The 18,645-nt window shown below is 51.6% G+C and overlaps 1 protein-coding gene across 1 annotated transcript in view; it reads left to right on the top strand.

Moving 5' to 3' along the window:
* LARGE1 (LARGE xylosyl- and glucuronyltransferase 1) overlaps nucleotides 1–18,645 on the top strand; it is a 531,600-nt gene that overhangs the window by 426,826 nt on the left and 86,129 nt on the right. The window contains exon 7 of the mRNA XM_055141751.1: nucleotides 15,346–15,450. Coding sequence (XP_054997726.1) covers nucleotides 15,346–15,450 — 105 coding nt within the window. The remainder of the gene's footprint in view (nucleotides 1–15,345; nucleotides 15,451–18,645) is intronic.

Below are 18,645 nucleotides of genomic sequence, written 5' to 3'. Positions count from 1 at the left end.
AAACCCACTTTAAGAAGCGTGAGGGGGTATTTCACTGTGGTTTTGATTTGCGTTTTATTGATTAATGACATTGAGCCTATTCGTGCTCTGTGTATACGTACTTCAGAAAAACATCTGTTCACGTTTGCCTTGCACACGTCCAACTCAGGTTCGATCCCCGGAAACCTGTATGGTCTCCTGAGCCCACCAGGAAAGATGCCTGAGCACAGAGCCAGGAGTAAGCCTTGAGCAGTGCCAGGTATGGCCTAAAATACTAAAGAAGAAGATGGAGGAGGAGAAGATGAAGGAGGAGGAGAAGGAGGAGGAGGAGGAGGAAGAGGGGGAGGAGGAGGGGGGAGGGAGAGAGGGGGAGGAGACCTATTCCGTTAATAAGATGGCGTTTGTTGCGTGACTTGTTCATACAGTTGGGCTATTAACCCCCACACCATCTATAGACTTATAAATAGTTATTCCTTCCCCAGGGTTGCTTTTTAGTGTTATTGTTTCTGTTCCTATATGGAAGACTGGTGGCCTGCCCAATCTCACTCGTTCTTACTGGCTTTTGTTGCTGGTGTTCTGTGCCACCGTCAAAAGAATCTTCCGCAAAACCAACATCAGAGTGCCTTTCTCTTATGTCTTCTTCCAGGAGTCTGACCGTTTTTTCTTATAGTTCAGCCCTTCATTCATTTGGACCCATTGTTGTGAATGATCGAAGATAGGGGTCAGATTCCTTCCTTTGGCCTGTGGTTGGCCACATTTTCCCCAGCACCATGTTTTGAAGAGACTGGATCACTGAATTATACTTATTTATGTATGTATTTATCTACCTGTGCCCATGCCTCACACGTGCCGGCCTTGGGCCCCACCAGTGAGCCATATCCTCAGTTAGCTACTTGACTTTTCTTCTCTTTGGCTTTGGGGCACCCCCAGCTCTGTGCTTGGAGGTTGCTCCCCACAGTGCTCGGGAGGCCGTGTGGTGCCGGGCACTGAACCCAGGCCTCTCACATGCAAAGCCTGCTCCCCGCCGCTTGTGCCATGGACCATGGATGCTTAAGGTACAACCGCAGAAATGTCGAGTTGGCGCCTGCTCTGGGTTCTGGGCCTTCCCTTCTCGGGCCTCTCCAGCGTGCATGGGGGGTGCTGGGGCGGGGTGGGGGAGGAACAGGAGAGAGAGGAGGTAGTTGAAGGTTGTGCTCCTAAAATTCAGAAGTCACAGGCCTCCGTTCTGTCTTTCCAAAGCATTTCCCCGAAATGCATGATTTCACAGGAGAGGGATTGGATTCTAGCTTTTTTGTGTGGAAAGAACATGAATTTGGACCCTTATTTAAAACAACACCAATTTCCTGTTGTTGTTTTTTCTTTTCTTTTCTTTCTTTTTTTTTCTTTTTTGGAGGGGGGTGTTATTTTTGGATTTTTGGCTTTGGAGTCACACCTGGCAGTCCTCAGGGCTTACTCCTGGCTCTGCACTCCGTGGTCACTCCTGGTGAGTTGTGGGGGACCATAGGCAGGGCCGGGGGTGGAACTCAGGTGGGCCACGTGCAAGGCGAGTGCCTCTCTCTAGCCCCCAATTTTCTGTTACTAAATATCTTTGATCTTCCTTGTGTCCTTTGTGTAATTCCAGTGATCCATCTTTTGGTATCTGATAGATTTTGTCGTGTGTGTGTGTGTGTGTGTGTGAGAGAGAGAGAGAGAGAGAGAGAGAGAGAGACAGACAGACAGACAGACAGACAGACAGACAGACAGACAGACAGACAGAGATAGAACTCTTGGAGAGTTTGGCGTGGGGGGTGGACTGTGAACTAGAACAGGACGTTTCTCTTGGCTTTCACCAAACATCACATGTTCACGGTAGTTTTCAGCTCAAAAGCAAGAGTCACAAAGTCTGGCGCCCGTCAAACCATCAGAGGATGGGCAATAATGAATACAGTAATCATTATTGTAATAATGACTACAATAAGCTAACTCTGAAATTATTTCAGAATTCTCTGCAAAGATCTCTGTCTCAGGATTTGGTGTGTTTGGGTCGGGGGAGGTTGGCGGAGGGGTGGGGGCGGGGGGAGGGAGGGCGTCCTCCCAGGAACAGGCAGAGCCAGATACCCAGCCTGGGTCTCCTGTATGCAAAGCACAGAGCAAGTTCTGCAGCCACTGAGCTCTGTCCCCGGGCCCTTTAGCACTGCTTGTGACCTAGCCCCAGAGGGCAAGCGAGGCAGATTCCCACGAGAGGCGGCCCCTTCTTCAGCACACCTGATTCTTTCAGCTACCTTGACCAGCACGGTTATGATTTCAGGGCCAATCCTGGCTTTCGGCATGGTTCCCCAGGCTGCCTGTCCATCGTTCTCATCTGTCTCTTTTTCTTGTCATGGGCTTTCTAACGATAGTACAGTGGGCGGGACTAAAGCGATAGCACAGCGGGGAGGGCATTGGCCTTGCACGCGGCTGACGCAGGTTCGAATCCCAGCACCGCCAGGGGTAATTCCTGAGTGCAGAGCCAGGAGTAACTTCTGTGCATCGCCAGGTGTGATCCAAAAAGCAAAAGAAAAAAATAATCTAAAAACAATAGTACAGTGGGTAGGGCTCTCGCCTTCATGTGGCCCACCCAGATTCGATCCCCGGCACCACAGATGGCCCTCCAAGCCCCGCTGGGAGTGATTTGTGAATGCAGAGCGAGGAGTAAGTCCTGAGCACCGCGGGTGTGACCCAAAACAAACAAAAAATACCCACAAAAGTTCACCTTAGGTTCTTGTCTCCACTTTGCTTCTCTTACACACACACACACACACACACACACACACACACACACACACACGGGCGCATTAATTATTTGAATCAAGCCCTTCTGGATGTTATGTCCCAAGATACTGTTTTATCTTTCAGATTGTTATCCTCCACCTAACTATGCTCCCATAGGGAGCTTTTTTTTTTTTCTTTTTTGGGTCACACCCGGTGATGCACAGGGGTCACTCCTGGCTCTGCACTCAGGAATTACCCCTGGCGGTGCTCAGGGGACCATATGGGATGCTGGGAATCGAACCTGGGTCAGCCGAATGCAAGGCAAACGCCCTACCCACTATGCTATCACTCCAGCCCTAGGGAGCTTTTAAAAAAAAAAAAAATCCAAACTCCCCGGGCCAAGTCCAGACCTAGCAAAGGAGAATGTCCTGGAATGGGGGCCAAGTATGTGTACCGGGGAGAGGGGGAAGTTCCCCAGAAGATCCCAATGGCCAGTAATGAGAGATAATGATTATAATTAAGACGTGGTCCAGAAATGATGGAAGCTCAGCGGGCGTGCTAAATTTGGCCCAGGACATCAGGGAAGGCTGGCTAGCAGAGGAAATTGCCTTTCACTCTTTTTTAAAGTCCCTCTCCTCCTCCGAGGGCCAGAGTAAACCTTACGGGGTGTAAACTCTTCCACATACGAGGCTCCCCCTATATCTGAAAATCCTTCCGACCCCTCTAGAGACCCAAAGACCTTCTCAGTTGTGGGCATAAGTTCATGGCACTTTGCCCTGGCAAGTGGGAAGAGAGTGGCCAGCAAGTGCCAGGACCCCGTCACACACCTGCCACGTGCTCAGTCCTGCAGACGGAGCAGAAACTTGCCCTCCTGTCTTTCTGGTTTCATTTGGGGTTGGCTGCGGACAGTGGCCCCCCAGATCAATGCATTTCTCCTTGGACTGGCAGGGGAAGGAGGAGTCTGCACAGAGGTGCATCTCGGCAGGGGGAAGGTACTCTCGCACGGCTGAGTGACGCCAAATCCTTGTGCTCTCAGTACAGCTCTGTTTGGTACCGAGAGAGAGAGACAGAGAGAGAGAGACAGAGACAGAGACAGAGAGACAGAGAGACAGAGAGAGAGAGAGAGAGAGAGAGAGAGAGAGAGAGAGAGAGAGAGAGAGGGAGAGAGTACAAGGTTTAAGGCATTTGCACACCTCCAACCCCCGTTCTGTGCAGTTCTATTCACTGCATAGGATCATTCAGTGACTTCCAGGAGTGCCAGGAGTGATCCCCCCTGAGTGCTGGGCCAGGGTGACGTGGCACAGCTGAGATAAACCCAGAAACAAGAGGGGGGAAGCAGCTTTGTTTGACTTTGCTTTTCTTGGACCTACAAAAGACACACACACACACACACACACACACACACACGTGTGTGAAGAGCTCATGGAGAGGAACTCCGAGTGGGCGGTGGGGGGATCACAGTTAGGGCCAGGAGAGAGAGCTCAGTGGGTCCCGTGCTGGCTTTGCAGGCAGGATATCCTGTTTCAACTCCCAACACCCCAAGGTCCCTTAAGAACCGCCACAAGTGATCCCCAAGCAAGCCCCTGAGCACTGCCCCCTGGAACTCCCCCCCACCAAAGAATAAAAGAATTAATACCAAGCACAAAATTCCAGCTCTTTTATTGAGCAGCTCTTAAGTACCTAGCACCAGGCTAGACCATTTCTGTGCTTGGTTATCTCTAGTTTTGGCAATAACCTGCAAGGGGATTTTCTTTGCCTCATTCGGCAAGAAGAGACAGGAAGCTCCAAGGGCACAGGACTATGAACAACTTTATAAAAATCACTGTATCACTGTCATCCTGTTGTTCATCTATTTGCTCGAGCAGGCGCCAGTAATGTCTCCATTCATCCTCGCCCTGAGATTTTAGCAGCCTCTCTTTACTCGTCCTTCCCAACGGTGCCGCATTGGAGGCTCTTTCAGGGTCAGGGAAATGAGGCCCATCCTTGTTACTGTGTTTGGCATATGAATACACCACGGGGAGCTTGCCAGGCTCTGCTGTGCAGGCAGGATACTCTCGGTAGCTTGCCGAGTTCTCCAAGAGGGAGAACTAGACAATAAAAATAAAATTATAAAAATATCTCATAAAAATAAAATTTAAAAAATGGCACCCCCCCACTTTCCCTCTTGAGATTTTTCTGGGCAACCCTCAATGACTGTTTTTCAGTCCCTTTCAGATGTGACCCTTTAGTGAATGTGGACTTAGGGGTGACCAGGATAACCCAGAAGCCGCAGCATCGGGCGCCCCCTTGCCTGGCTCATGGGCTTCTTTTCTTCTTCTTCCATTTGCTCATCATCCAAACTGAGAGTTGGGCCCAGAACTTTCCCCTGGGCACTGCAGCTTTGTGGCGAAGCAACATCAGGTTTGCCAGTATCCAAGGGGTCTGGGGGGGTCTTGCAGGAGTTTGTCCAGACACACAGCAGGAAGACAGGCCTTCAATCCCAGTGGCCCCGGCTTCTCCACGAGCCCTCGGGATGGCGTTCGAGGCTCTGCTTTCCTTCCAAAGTGGGCCACCGGCATATTACAGCGACTCGAGAACAGTATTGCGGGCCAGAGACATAGTCCAACAGGGAGGGTGTCTGCCTTGCACGCGGCCGACCCGAGTTCAGTCCCCCTCATCCCATAGGGTCCCTCAAGCACGGCCAGGGGTAACTCCCGAGTGCAGAGCCAAGAGCAACCCCTGTGCATCTCCAGGTGTGACCCAAAAAAGCAAATTTAAAATATTAAAAGATCAGTGTTGATTTCTCTTCTGGATGGAGAGAGTCTTCCAGAGCCCGGGATTATCCCTCCAGAGTGTGGAGGAAGTCAGGGACCGACATCATCATCAGGGGAGCATCTGCCGAGTCAGGGATGGGGGCGGGGAGTCTGAAGAAGCAGTGGGAGCACAGGCGTGGCCGTTAGAATGCGCGGCTGTGGGTTTGACATGGAGAAGGATTACGTACACTGGTGCTGGGGACCGCTGGCGATGCCCTCAGAACCCGAACACGTGATATCACCTTGGCAAAGTCCGGCCTCTCCTTCCATTTCATCACTAGCTGGACACAGATCCAGGTTCCTCTTGCCCTTCTTCTTCACCAGCCTCGTGTACGTAAATACCACCCTCGCTCCCCGCCCGGACTCCCAGCCCCGCCTCGACTGGGGTCCTCGATTTGACAGAACCCTTGGCTGTCCCGTGGGGGCTGTGCATGCCTTGGCAGACCGTTCAGCTGCCAGAAGGAACCTGATCTGAATGCACGGGCCCACCCGGCCGAGTTTCAGAGACCGGAGGTCAGACGTGGATGGCCGCCCGCTGCGTGATTGGGATTCTGCGGATGAGCCTGTCCAGAAAAGCCTGCACTGCGGTGATGGGGAAGAAAATGAAGGGCTAGGGACGTGAAGGGCTGACGGAAAGAGAAGGAAGCGTTTAGAACTTCGGTGTTGAAAGTAGACGGTAGACCGAACACAACGGCTGCGCAATATCTCTCTTGCACACTTACAACACCCAAAAGGAGAGAGAACAAAAGGGAATGCCCTGCCGCAGAAGTGGGGTGGGGAGGTGGGGGAGAGGGTGGGGTGGTGGGAGGGATATTGGGAATCTGGGTGGAGGAGAACGGGCACCAGTGGAGGGATGGGTAGATAATCATTGTATGACTGAAATGCAAACACGACAGTTTGTAAGTCTGTCACTATACCCCACGGTGATTCGCTAATAAAAAAAAAATTTTAAGTTAAAAAAGAATTGCGGTGTTGCTGCTACAGGCTCGCCAGGAAATGAGGGCGTGGAGAGATCGCTCTTGGAAAGAGAGGGACCTTCCCCAGCACTGTCCAGGGCCTCTGCAGGCCACTCCAGGCCGTCCTTGGATGTCCAGCTCAGACAGTACCATCCGTAGACCTGGCAACGCAACCCCACGGGGAATCATGTTTTTGGTGGGCCGCACGGGGCTTGAACTCGGGGCCTCTTGTAGCAAGGCCTTAGAGTCCCAATCCCGACTCTGGGTCCGTCTAAGGATTTGCTTTCATCGGACGCTTTCCCATCCCCTGCTTTGTTGCTCTGTGTCCCAGATGTGAGTGAGATCGGCCAATATTTGTCTTCCTCCTTCTTACTTATCTGACTCAGTGGGGACCCTCCGCCCCCACAGTCCCACCCATATTGCGTCGGTAAGACAAGACCTGATCCCTGCGTGGAGCTGAGTGGTGGTCCACATGGGTATGGACCCCGTCTTTGGAGCAGTCTCCCTGGGCCTCCTCATTCAATGTCACGGGGGCGGCCCCGGTGGGATCCAAGCATCCCTGGCTGTCCACCCTGGAGACGTCCACCAGTGCTTCTCCCCAGGGAGGCAGCTCTGCCACACTTTGGCGAAACCCCCCAGTGACTTCCGGTCTTGCTTTACAATAAGTGGCATCCATCTTGCTTTGTCTTCAGCATTCAGCCTCAGTTTCCCTTCTGGAACCTGAGTTGTCGTCGTCGTCGTCGTCATCGTCCTCCTCCTCCTCCTCCTCCTCCCAGGGGGTCATCTCAGAGGCATCCGTCTTGCTTTGTCTTTAGAATTCAACCTCAGTTTCCCTTCTGGAACCTGAGTCCTCCTCCTCCTCCTCCTCCTCCTCCTCCTCATCCTCCTCCTCCTCCTCCTCCTCCTCTTCCTCCTCCTCCTCCTCCCAGGGGGTCATCTCAGAGGCATCCGTCTTGCTTTGTCTTTAGCATTCAGCCTCAGTTTCCCTTCTGGAACCCAAGTCCTCCTCCTCCTCCTCCTCCTCCTCCTCCTCCTCCTCCTCCTCCTCCTCCTCCTCCTTGCAGGGGGTTATCTCAGAGGTACAGGTCAGGAAGGGCGGATGACTTTCCCCCTTTTAGGACGACCTGAGCGCGCAGTTCACGCAGGGGGGTGTGCTTTATGAAGAAGAAACGGAGCGATTGATTCAAAGACTCTTTGGTTTTTGTTTCATGTTTGTTGTTGTTGTCACAGTAAAAAGAGGAAATACACAGGTCTGTCAGAGGGCAAATGTTTTTATATGTAAGGGGTAACGTTTCTCCACCGCACCCAGCTCCAGACTGCCGGTATTCTCTCTACCACTGTCCACTGAGCCCCTTCCGCCCCGGCCAGTCCCCGTGGGAACCCCAGGTCCGGGGTCAGCCTGAGGGTTTGTTTTCACTGGACACGTTCTGTTCCCCTGCTTCGTTACTCTGTATCCCAGATTTGAGCGGGATCAGCCAATATTTGTCTTCTGCCTTCTTATCTGACTTAGGGGGACCCCCTCCTCCAACTCCACCCACCTCGTGGCAAAAGGCAAGACTTGATCTTTGCTTAGAGCCGAGTGCCGGTCCACGTGGGTATGGAGTCCAGCTTCTTGATCCACGCAATGGCCATCGGGGCACGAGGGCTGTTTGCGCATCTTGACTTTGGTAAATAGCACTGCGATGTACACAGATGTGCTTCTTCCTTCGCAAGTGGATGTTTCTCTGTTCTTGAGAGAAATGAACCCCGGGAGTGGAACAGATGGCTAGTGCAGTTGCTCTGCTTTTTTTTTGTTTTGCTTTTTTTTTTTTTTTTTTGAGAAATCACCACGCCATTTTCCACAGAGACTGGGCCAGTTTGCATTCCCTCCCGCGGTGAATGTGGGATCCGGAAAGACCTTTCTTGTAAAGTCCACGGATTCTGTCTCAAGGATAGGTCACATAAACTCAGGATAGTTTCGGCTCTGTCTTGAAGGTCCCAGAAATAGATCCCTTTGCCATCCCATCAAGGTGGAAAGTGACACTCCGGGTAGTTCACTGCACTCACGGACCGAGTGTGAGAGAGTGAGAACTGAATCCTGCTGAGTGTGACGTTCAGGTGTAAGGGAAGAAAGAGGAGACGGACTTGAAGGAACGGAGACACAGAATAAAGACTCGGGTACGGAGTTTGTGGAGGAGCGGGGTCTCTGCCTGGTGCCGGCAGCGTATGCTTACACACCTCGCACCCTTTCTCCGGGCTTCCACAGAACGGGCAGGCGGTTCTAGAGTAATCACTGAACTTCTTAGTCATCACTTGGAAGCTCAGATCGGCTTCAGCGATCCCGGGGTGCACTGAGCTGGAGCTGAGATGAGGACACAGCAGAGAACTAGACACAGGCACGCACACCAAGGAAAGTCTCTTTTCAAGCCCTTCAGGGTGGTGGTAATACACTTTTTTGCGTTTCATCTTCTCGGGAAATGTTTTTGTTATTCTATACGCACAGGCTGGGGGCATCTGGGGGCGTGGAGCAGTTCTTCCACGGTGTTCGGTAAATGGTAATGCATGCGATACTGTGTGTTTCCCTTATTATAGCTCTCCTGCACTCACACATGCATAGAATCATACTATTCAAGGCTTCCCTTTTCTAAAATAGCTTATTAGGATAAACAGGAGGTTGAGAGGGCATCGTTGCCTTCTCTGCTGCTCCTCAGGACAGCCCCTGGCTTTAGTGCTTCTTATTCACTCGCTGATATAAGCACAGCTCACTGGGTATTAGCAGAAGTCATCTCTCTGCGAATCCAAAGACTTTCCTGGGGGCTGGGAGGGGGATGCAGTGGTTGAAAGCACCTTAGATCAGAGCTAGATCTCCGACATTCCTGGGCTTTTAAATCACGGGGATTAACTAATTAGACACATCCACCTCCACCCCCATATGGACACGTCAGCAGTTCCAGATAGGTCTGAGATGTTATATTCCACGAGCGTATTCCTCCACTCATCTGTTCATTTCAACATCCATTATCTACTCGCTGTCTCTTCATCTGTGTTTTTTTTTAATTTTTCCTTTTTCCTTTTTATAAAGTGTAATTCCTTTTCTTGCATCACTGTGAGATACAGTTACAAAGCTGTTCATAACTTCAGTCATGAGGTCCCGATATTGATGGATATTGGTGCATGAGGTACCAGTATTGATGGATATTGATGCATGAGGTCCCAGTATTGATGGATAAAGTATCGGTATTGGTAGATATTGATGGATGAGGTGTGGCTCTGAATGTCACCCCAGCCTCAATCCACAGAGAACAGAAAGGACTGGGAGGAAGCACGAGGAAGAGGCTATAGAATGCGGGGGAGAAAGTAAAGTGGTAGCTCATAAACAGGGGGTCCATCCTAGATGGTTCCTTGCTGGAGATTCCCTCCCCCACTAAGGGGAAGGTAATGATGGACAGAGAGCAAGGGCAATCCCCCAGCCCCAAGCAAGAACCTCACGAAGAGAACATGGTGGTGAGAACACCCACCCCCAAAAGTACGTTTCCATTTGATGGAATCCATTATGGCTGGTGGCAAAAATGTGGTCTGGGGAGCTTTTATACAGCAGGTAGGACACTTAGCTTGCACCTGGCCGGTCCCAGTACCTCAGCACTGCACATGGTCCTCAGGGCCCCTCTGGGAATGAGCCCAGAGCACCACCATACGCAGTCCAAACATTTTTTTTTAATAACATAGGAGCACTGCTATTTGTTTAGCCGTTGATTAACCTGGTTGAATTGGGCATGAACTCCACATTACTTTTTTTTTTAATTGTGTCACTGTGAGGTAGAGTCACAAAGCTTTCATGTTTGAGGTTCAGCCGTCCAATGATGGAACACCCATCCCTCCACCAGTGCACATGTTCCACCACCCCCATCTCAGTCCTCACCCTGCCTCTATGGCAGACAATTTCTCCAGTACGCTGTCTCTAATTTGGGGCATTATGTTTTGCTCAAAATTTCTCACCACCAATCAAGCCTACTGCCAGGGGCAGTTGCTAGATCATTTACTTTCCATTGCTCATTTCCTCATTTCCAACATTTTTTTTAAAGTTAACTGCCAGGACAAAATAAAGACCAGGGTGGAATGCCAAGATGCAGAATCTGGACTTGCAGAAAGTAAAGACTAATATTCTGAGTCCCCTCTTCCCTACATGAAGGATCACCCGACAACAGTGTACTTCATATTTTCTAAGCTGGACATTAAGAACCACAAACCACAGCGCCCCACTTGCAGTGTTCCGCCCTGCATGCGGATAACATGGGGAGCTCTCTCCCCGACATCCTCAGGACTCAGGCACCCAGAAATCTTGTGGAGAGAGGCACCATCGGGCTTTCTAATCTCATTATGTCACACGCACAACCCAACTGTGAGGCCTTGGGCTTGATTGACCCCGGAAACTTCCAGAATGGGTGATCTCTTTTTTTGGGGGGGGTGTTTCCTTTCCCTGAGGGTTTCTACAACCCTTTGGATATGATCCTATATACAATGACCAACTGAGTGGTGGCATTTTTGCCAGTGCCTCTAATTTATGTATTTGTGCTGGGATGATGATTTAAGCAGGCGCTCCATGAACTGATCAAATAAATTACAGCCAAGCTGCACGCCGTCATTCTGGGTCACTGTCATCACACGGGGGGGGGGGGGGGGGTTCCTCTGTCACCTAGCACAGTGCCCCGGGAGAGACAAGAGACCATGTTTCCTTCCTGTGTGTTTGGTGGGAATCGTCTTCATCTCTCAGCCGGGCCCACACCGGGAGGATGGGGGTCCCCCGAGGCCTGGGTTGAATGAGATCAGCCGAAAGCCACGACTCAAAGCTGCCGCAGGTTTGGAACCAAGTCCCACTTTCTGAGCCCACAGTTCTTCCTTCGATGAAAGGTGGGTCTGTCCTCCAACCTCACACACTGCCCATCGAGGTCCGTACAAAACCCTGGAGCTGCGGGAAGCATTTGGAACACATTCAGGGCTGGAGAGAAAGCACAGAGGGGAAGGCTCTTCCTTGTGCCCATCCAACCCGAGTTTGATTCCTGGCACTGCATATGGTCCTGTTCTCTGCCCTCACCCCTCTCTCCACCTGCCCACCAAGAAGGATCCCAGCGCACAGCTGGTGTTAGAACCATTTGCAGCCATTTCCGACACGAACCAAAGGGCAGCTATTTGAGTTGTGAGCGTCATCTTGCTAGTCTGTATGATTCTTTAACTGACAGCTGAACTGGGCATGAACCCAGGACCACATCTTGGGAAACAACAAAAAAAAATCACAATACCTGCAGAGAGTGCCAGCCAGTCAAGAAAAAGAAGGAACCTTGTGGTCAGCCAGGTGTGGAGAGAATCGAACGAAGGGGCACCCACAGGAGGCACTCACCAATCAGCTTACAGGTCAGTTAGGGAGAAAGAATAATGTGGACAGCCAAGGAAGTGGTTTTAGACGACTTAAGCCCTTCCCCGTGGTTCGAGGGGATCGTACCCCAACCGTTTTTCTATAGGGTGCAGCCCTGCCAGTGAATTGGTAACAACTCTCTTTAATAAAATCTTTGGACTCCTTTTGGGTGTCTTATGTTAGAATCGTGGACCCTAACACTGGGTATCACACTGTAGCACTGTAGCACTGTCCTCCTGTTGCTCATTGATTTGTTCGAGCGGGCACCAGTAACATCTCCATTGTGAGACCTGATATTACTGTTTTTGGCATATCGAATACACCACGGGGAGTTTGCCAGGCTCTGCCCTTCGGGCAGGATACTCTCAGTAGCTTGCTGGGCTCTCCGAGAGGGGCAGAGGAATCAAACCCAGGTCGGCCGCATGCAAGGCAAATGCCCTACCCACTGTGCTATCGCTCCAGTCCCTAACACTGGGTATGGTCCAAAAAGTAAAAGAATTGAGGCCCAGACAAATGGAGAATCCAGAGTTATGGTGTCCATTGGAGTCGTTGCAAATCACAGTCAGAGGTCAGCTGTAGATTCCAATCTGAAAAGTGGCTTTTTCTTGGGGGCAGGGTGGGGGAGCCACACCCAGCAGTGCTCAGGGTTGACTCCTGGCTCTGTGCTCTGGGATCACTCCTGGCAGGCTCGGGGCACTGTATGCGGTGTTGGAGATAGAACTCAGTCAGCCACGCGTGGGAAAAGGGCCTTAATCCCTGTATGGTCTTTCTCCAGCCCTGTGAAGTGGCTTGGATAAGAGTTCCAAGAGAGCCAGAGAGACTGCTCCAAGGCTGGACCACATCCATGCTTTGGATGCGAGACCCCAGATTCCATCCCAGGCACCTCGTGGTTCCCCGAGCATCATACCAGGAGTAGCCCCTGGGCACCGCTGGGTATGGGCCCCAAGCAAAGTAGAATAATTCCAGCAGTATCCCAGGATGGGAGGGTTGGACGCCCTGTTTGCTCTGCATAGAAGCCTCAGGACGCCCTCCAGCACGTGCCCGTGGAATCTCAGTGCCCTAAGAACTGGGCTGAGACAACAGTGCTCCCGAGAGGCTGAAGTTTCCCCAGGCCAGGGGCCAACCTTAACGCTGATCTCTGGGAACAGAGATGCAGCGACTCCTCTCTGTATCCATGTGGAGATGCTCCCACGTGGATGGGATGTAGGAGGAGGCAGGCGTAGCTGAGACTGAGTGTGGGGGAGGGAGCGCAGGGAGAGATGGTCCAGCTCCCAGGGCCCCTGCCTCAGAGGCCAGTGCCTTTGTGTCCTCTCTGATGGAGGAGTGTCCCAGCCTCGGCCCGGAACACTGGCAAGGGAATAGACAGTGGGAAGTGGGGAATCCGAGCAATGGAGGATTCTGTTGGCTACTGCGTGTCGAAAGAGTTTAGGATTGTGGGGGTAAGAAAACAAATGGTGGACAGATATAGAATCACTGCATTCACTTGTGGTGTGTGTGTGTGTGTGTATGTATATACACACATATATATGAAGATATTGTGTATATTATATATATTAGAAGAACAGGGGCTAGAAGGACTGGTCAGTGGTTGGAATCAACCATAGTGTGTGTGTGTGTGTGTGTGTGTGTGTGGCAGAGGGTAGGTAAAATAGAGAAGGGACCAGTATAACAATAATACCTGGAAATGATCACACTGGACAAGAACTGAGTGTTAAAGTAGGTAAAGGGTCATACCAAATGACCTTGCAGCATCTGTATTTGAGAGAGAGAGAAAGAGGGAGGGATGGAGAGAGAGAGAGAGAGAGAGAAGCAAAGTTCGTGCCATAGAGGCAGGCAGGAGGGTGGGGTTTGGGGGTGATGGGAGGGAACCTGGGGACACTGGAGCTGGGAAACGTGCACTGGTGGAGGGACGGGTGTTGGAGCACTGTCTGACTGAAACCTAATCATGAACAGCTTTGGAAGGGTCTATCTCACAGTGATGCAATAAAACAGTCTTTAAAATAAATGGCCAGGAGTAACCCCTGTGCATCGCCGGGTGTGACCCAAAAAGAAAAAAATAAATAAATAAAATAAAATAAATGGCTTAGCAGTGAAACTCAGGTTTCATGCTTCTATCCACAGCACTGCATGGTCCCTGAGCACCACGTAGAGTACTGCACGGAGTGGGGCCCAAAAGGGCCCCCCAAAAAAGAAGAGTTAAGGAATGCAGGAAGGTCTGGTGTGGGGTTCTGGGGTTCATAATCATAGATGAGCCCAGTGACCCGGGGAAAGTTAGTTTACTTCTCTGAGCAGGCCTCCATGACTTGGCTATAAAATGAGGGCAGTAAGTGTCTGCTGGTGAATGTGGGAAGCCGTCCAGAGACTCCTCGAAAGAGTAAGAGGAGTAATTGCATGTGCTTTGCCCACAGTTCATATGATGCAATGATTCCACTTCTCGACAGCTACCCTCCAAGCACACAAACGTATTCATTAGAAAAGATATAGGCACATCGGAGTTCATCCGTGCAATAACCAGGATATGGGAACAACCCAAATGTCCACTGCAGATAAGGAATATAAGTGTGGTGTCTATACCCTGTGGAGTACTATACAGCTGTGAGAAGAGACGAAATCTTGCCGTTTGATGCAACTTGGATGGAACTGAAGGGCATCATGTCTGGTGAAATAAGTTAAGGGGGAGAAGGACAAATACCAGATGACTCTTTCATTGTTGGGATAAAGAAAAATTGAATTAGGAATCGTTTGGGATATGAAAAACCCTTCACCGTGGATTATCAAACTGAGAATGCCAGGTTTGGGGGTATGGGGAGGAATAAGGAGGTGAACTGAAAGTAACATTAGGACATTTGGGTGGGCAGGGGTCTTGGGCACGTTGGTGGTGGTGAGGTGAGGTAAGTATGGGCATCGGAGCGATAATTGTCTACAATACTGTAAACAGAGGAGCTAAAGCATAATAGTACAATTTTTTAAGAAACAGTCGGGGGGGATCATGGGCAATTTTGGTGGTGATGCAGTGACTTTGTACATCAAACTAAAAACTTTAACCATGATACCAAAGCTATAAAATTCTTTGATGAAATAAAAAAAAATAAATCAGGGACTATTAAAAAAATGGTTTACAGGGGCCAAGGAAAGTGTTAAATGGGTTGAATCTGCTTTGCACAAATGGATCTTGGGTTCCGTCCTGACACCATATAGTCCCCCCTGAGCACTCCCAGGAGGACCCCCAGAGTTGGAAATAGTCCCCGAGCACCACTGCATGTGGCTTCTCTCCAGCTCCCCGTCCCACAAAAGACTCACCTTCTAAGGGTGCGACTTCACCATTTCACCACATTGACCCCAATGAGCACGTCCTTTAGAGCCGGGCCCTGAGAAGCACTGCCAGTGACCACACGCTCAGGGCTGAGAATTTCTTTCCTGAGCCAACACCCTGGCCCCAGTTGCTCACAGACCCCCGTGATGTGACTTGGCATTTGAACTTGACTTTCTCTGTCCGCAGGGCAGCAGGTCCTGGGCCTGGTGGAGAACCAGAGTGACTGGTACCTGGGCAACCTGTGGAAAAACCACCGCCCGTGGCCCGCCCTCGGACGGGGCTACAACACAGGTAAGGGGGCTGGCTTGGCATTCAGTGGGCAGTGCGGGTCAGAAGCGGGTGGTCTTCCAGCTTCCGGTGCTGTGGCGGCAGACCAATCAGCTCTGGAGTTTTGGGGGCCTGTGGCCAGCTCCCCAAGCCTTTGTCCTAAGAGACCCCCGAGTGCTTGATCCCAGGGACGTCCTGCTGACTTTTCGGGGTCTCGACAGTCACCCTCAGCCATTTTGTCCTAACGCGGGAGCGATGGTGTCTCCTCTGTCTGTTTCCAGCCTGGACTCCGGGTTCCCTGCGGATGTTCGGGATTTAGCGCGCGTTCCCTTTCACACGTGCTCCGTTTCCATGACCTGATGCCTACCGGTATCTCAGTGGCTGATGTGGCATTTCTCAACTTGCTGGCATCCCCCTGGGGAGGGGGTGTTGTAGATATACCAAGCCCCTTACCTAGATTATCCCAAGAGCACCAACGGGTGTGAAACACATCTGTCAGGACCCTGAGTATGAGACTCGGGGGTCCATCCGGTAGGACAAGGAGGTCACGGGAAGGAAGCCAGGGCGGAAGGGAGACCTCGATAGGAGAGAGGCTGAGAGGTCAAGGACATGTCCGTGGGGATTTACGGGCCACCCTCTCCCACTGTGGGGCTTGGGGGGCGGTTGTTTGTAGTCTTGGATTGGGCTGCCTCTCTGTAGGTGAGCCCACCGCACCTGTCCACTGCTGGCGGAAGCAGTCAGTCCTGCTGCAGGGAGCTTCCCCTCCCCCAACCCCAGCGTCTCCTAAGCCAGCCCCCCCACCACCACCACCCAGGATGTCTAGCAAAGTTTTACCTTGAGCCTTAAGCGTGGTACGAGGCAGCGGAGGCTTACCCGGGTTGGGAGCACAGTTTGTTCAGACTTGTGAGCTTGGCCGAGCTGCTTCTCCCCTCCCCCCCCCCGTGCCTCCATCCCTCCTGCCCTTGGAGCACGGGCTAGGAGCAGCCCCGGTGTGTGAGGACGGATAGAACCGGATGAGCCTAACAGGCATCGCTAAGGACTCTGCAAGTGGCGTCCACGCCAAATGCAGTTTGTTCTGGTTTTTATTTTGCTATTGCTTTTCGACCACTTCCAGCGATGCTAAGGGGTTCCTCCTGGCTCTGCACCCAGGAATCACTCTCCTGGTGGTGCTCTGGGGACCCTATGGGATGTTGGGATTCGAACCTGGGTTGGACACGGACAAGGCAAGCGCCCTCTCCACTGCACAATTTGCAGCGTGCTTTTTCCCGCCGTGCATCCTATTCAGGGTTGAAGTCCTCCTTTTTGAAAGACAGCTGTTCAGCTTCCAAACCCTGGACTCAGGAAGACCGGGACACTCTCCCCACTTCCCTCCGGGGTGTAAGGCAGAGAGACTGGCAGCTGTTTGTTCATCCCTCAGCTCTCCGTGTCCCTGGAGGGCAGGCAGGAGGGGGTCGGGTTTGGGGTGGGGGGTGGCTGGGGGGTAATGTCAGTTCAGTCCTCATCTGCCTGTGTTGGACTTCGAGCATGCCCAGAAAAAGCCCAGATGGGTGAGTGAGAAGACAGGCTTCAAGGCCTGACTGCTCCAGTGATGCTCCTTTGAGCCTTGGGTCCCTGGAGTCCCAAGTCTTGCACATTCAAGAGAAGAGTGAGGGTCCTGGGGTCAGAGCCATAGCACCGCGCGGAGGGTGTTTGCCTCGGAGACCTGTTCTCCCAACTGCCGCTTCAGAAGGAAGGGTGAGAGTTCGCCCTCCCACCCCACCCCCGAACCCCGTCACCAGAACTGATGAGACAGCAGCTCAGACTGAACTTGGGTTGCATTGAAAGACATTTTTATGTTCACTGCAGAACTGTTCACAATGGCCAGACTCTGGACGCACCCCAAGGGCCTGAGAACAGACGACTGGTTCAAGAAACTGGTATATCTGCACAATAGAATACTAGGCAGCTGTTAGGAACGTGTCACTGTCACTGTCACTGTCATCCCGTTGCTCACCGATTTGCTCAAGCGGGCACCAGTAACATCTCCATTGTGAGACTTCTTGTTATTGGTTTTTTTGGCATATCGAATATGCCACGGGTTCGATTCCTCCAACCCTCTCGGAGAGCCCGGCAAGCTACCAAGAGTATCGAGCCCGTGCGGCAGAGCCTGGCAAGCTACCCGTGCGTATAAGTCTCTCAATGAGAGACGTTACTGGTGCCCGCTCAAACAAATCGATGATGAGCAACGGGATGACAGTGACAGTGACAGCTTGCCAGACTCTGCCATGCAGGCGAGATACTCTCGGTAGCTTGCCAGGCTCTCCAAGAGGGGCAGAGGAATCGAACCTGGGTCGGCCGCATGCCAAGTGAACGCCCTACCCACTGCACTATAACTCTCTCCCGTTAGGAACGTGAGGTCATGAGATTCGCTTATAAGTGGCTGACATGGAGAGTATCATGCTGAGCGAAATGAGTCAGAAGGAGAAGACAGACATAGAATGATGGCACTCATTTAAAAAACCATCCTATGAGACTAATACCCAAGGACAGTAGGAACAAGGGCCAGGAGGATTGGTCTCAAGTGCTGCGGGAGAAGGCAGTTGGGATACAGAAATGGATAAATACATAGGGACCACTAGGACAAAGATAGTTAGAAATGATGGCTCTGGATAAGAACTGTGGGCTGAATAGGTGAAGGAACAAACATAACTCCTGAGTGTCTGTATTGCAAACCGTAATGCTCAAAGGCTAGAGGTGGAGAGGGAGGAAGGGAGGGAGGGAGGGAGGGAGGGAGGGGGAAGGAGAGGGAGAGGAGAGGAGGAGAGGGGGAGAGAAAGAGGAGAGGCGTACATGCTGCAGGTGACTTAACGTGTCATGGGGAAGAGAGAGGAGGGAGGCTGCCACTTCCCTCTCTACCGAGGGAGAGCCTGGGAAAATCTAGGATGGATGAAAGTTTGCAGTGAGCCCCTGCACACACAGTAAGACCTCACACCACCCCAGTGTCACGAGACAGCCATCAGGCTGCACCAGAAGTCCACATTTTTCCTGCACGGTGTGGGAAATTATCCAGCCCCCAATCCCTATATATATATATATATATATATATATATATATATATATATATACATACATATATATGGGGTCACACTCAGCAATGCACAGGGGTTACTTCTGGCTCTGCACTCAGGAATTACTGCTGGTGGTGCTAAGGGGACCCTATGGGATGCTGGGAACCGAACC

The sequence above is a fragment of the Sorex araneus genome, chromosome 6 (genome assembly GCF_027595985.1).
Source record: "Sorex araneus isolate mSorAra2 chromosome 6, mSorAra2.pri, whole genome shotgun sequence".
Classification (NCBI taxonomy): domain Eukaryota; kingdom Metazoa; phylum Chordata; class Mammalia; order Eulipotyphla; family Soricidae; genus Sorex; species Sorex araneus.
This window is presented reverse-complemented; position numbering and strand designations above follow the sequence as displayed.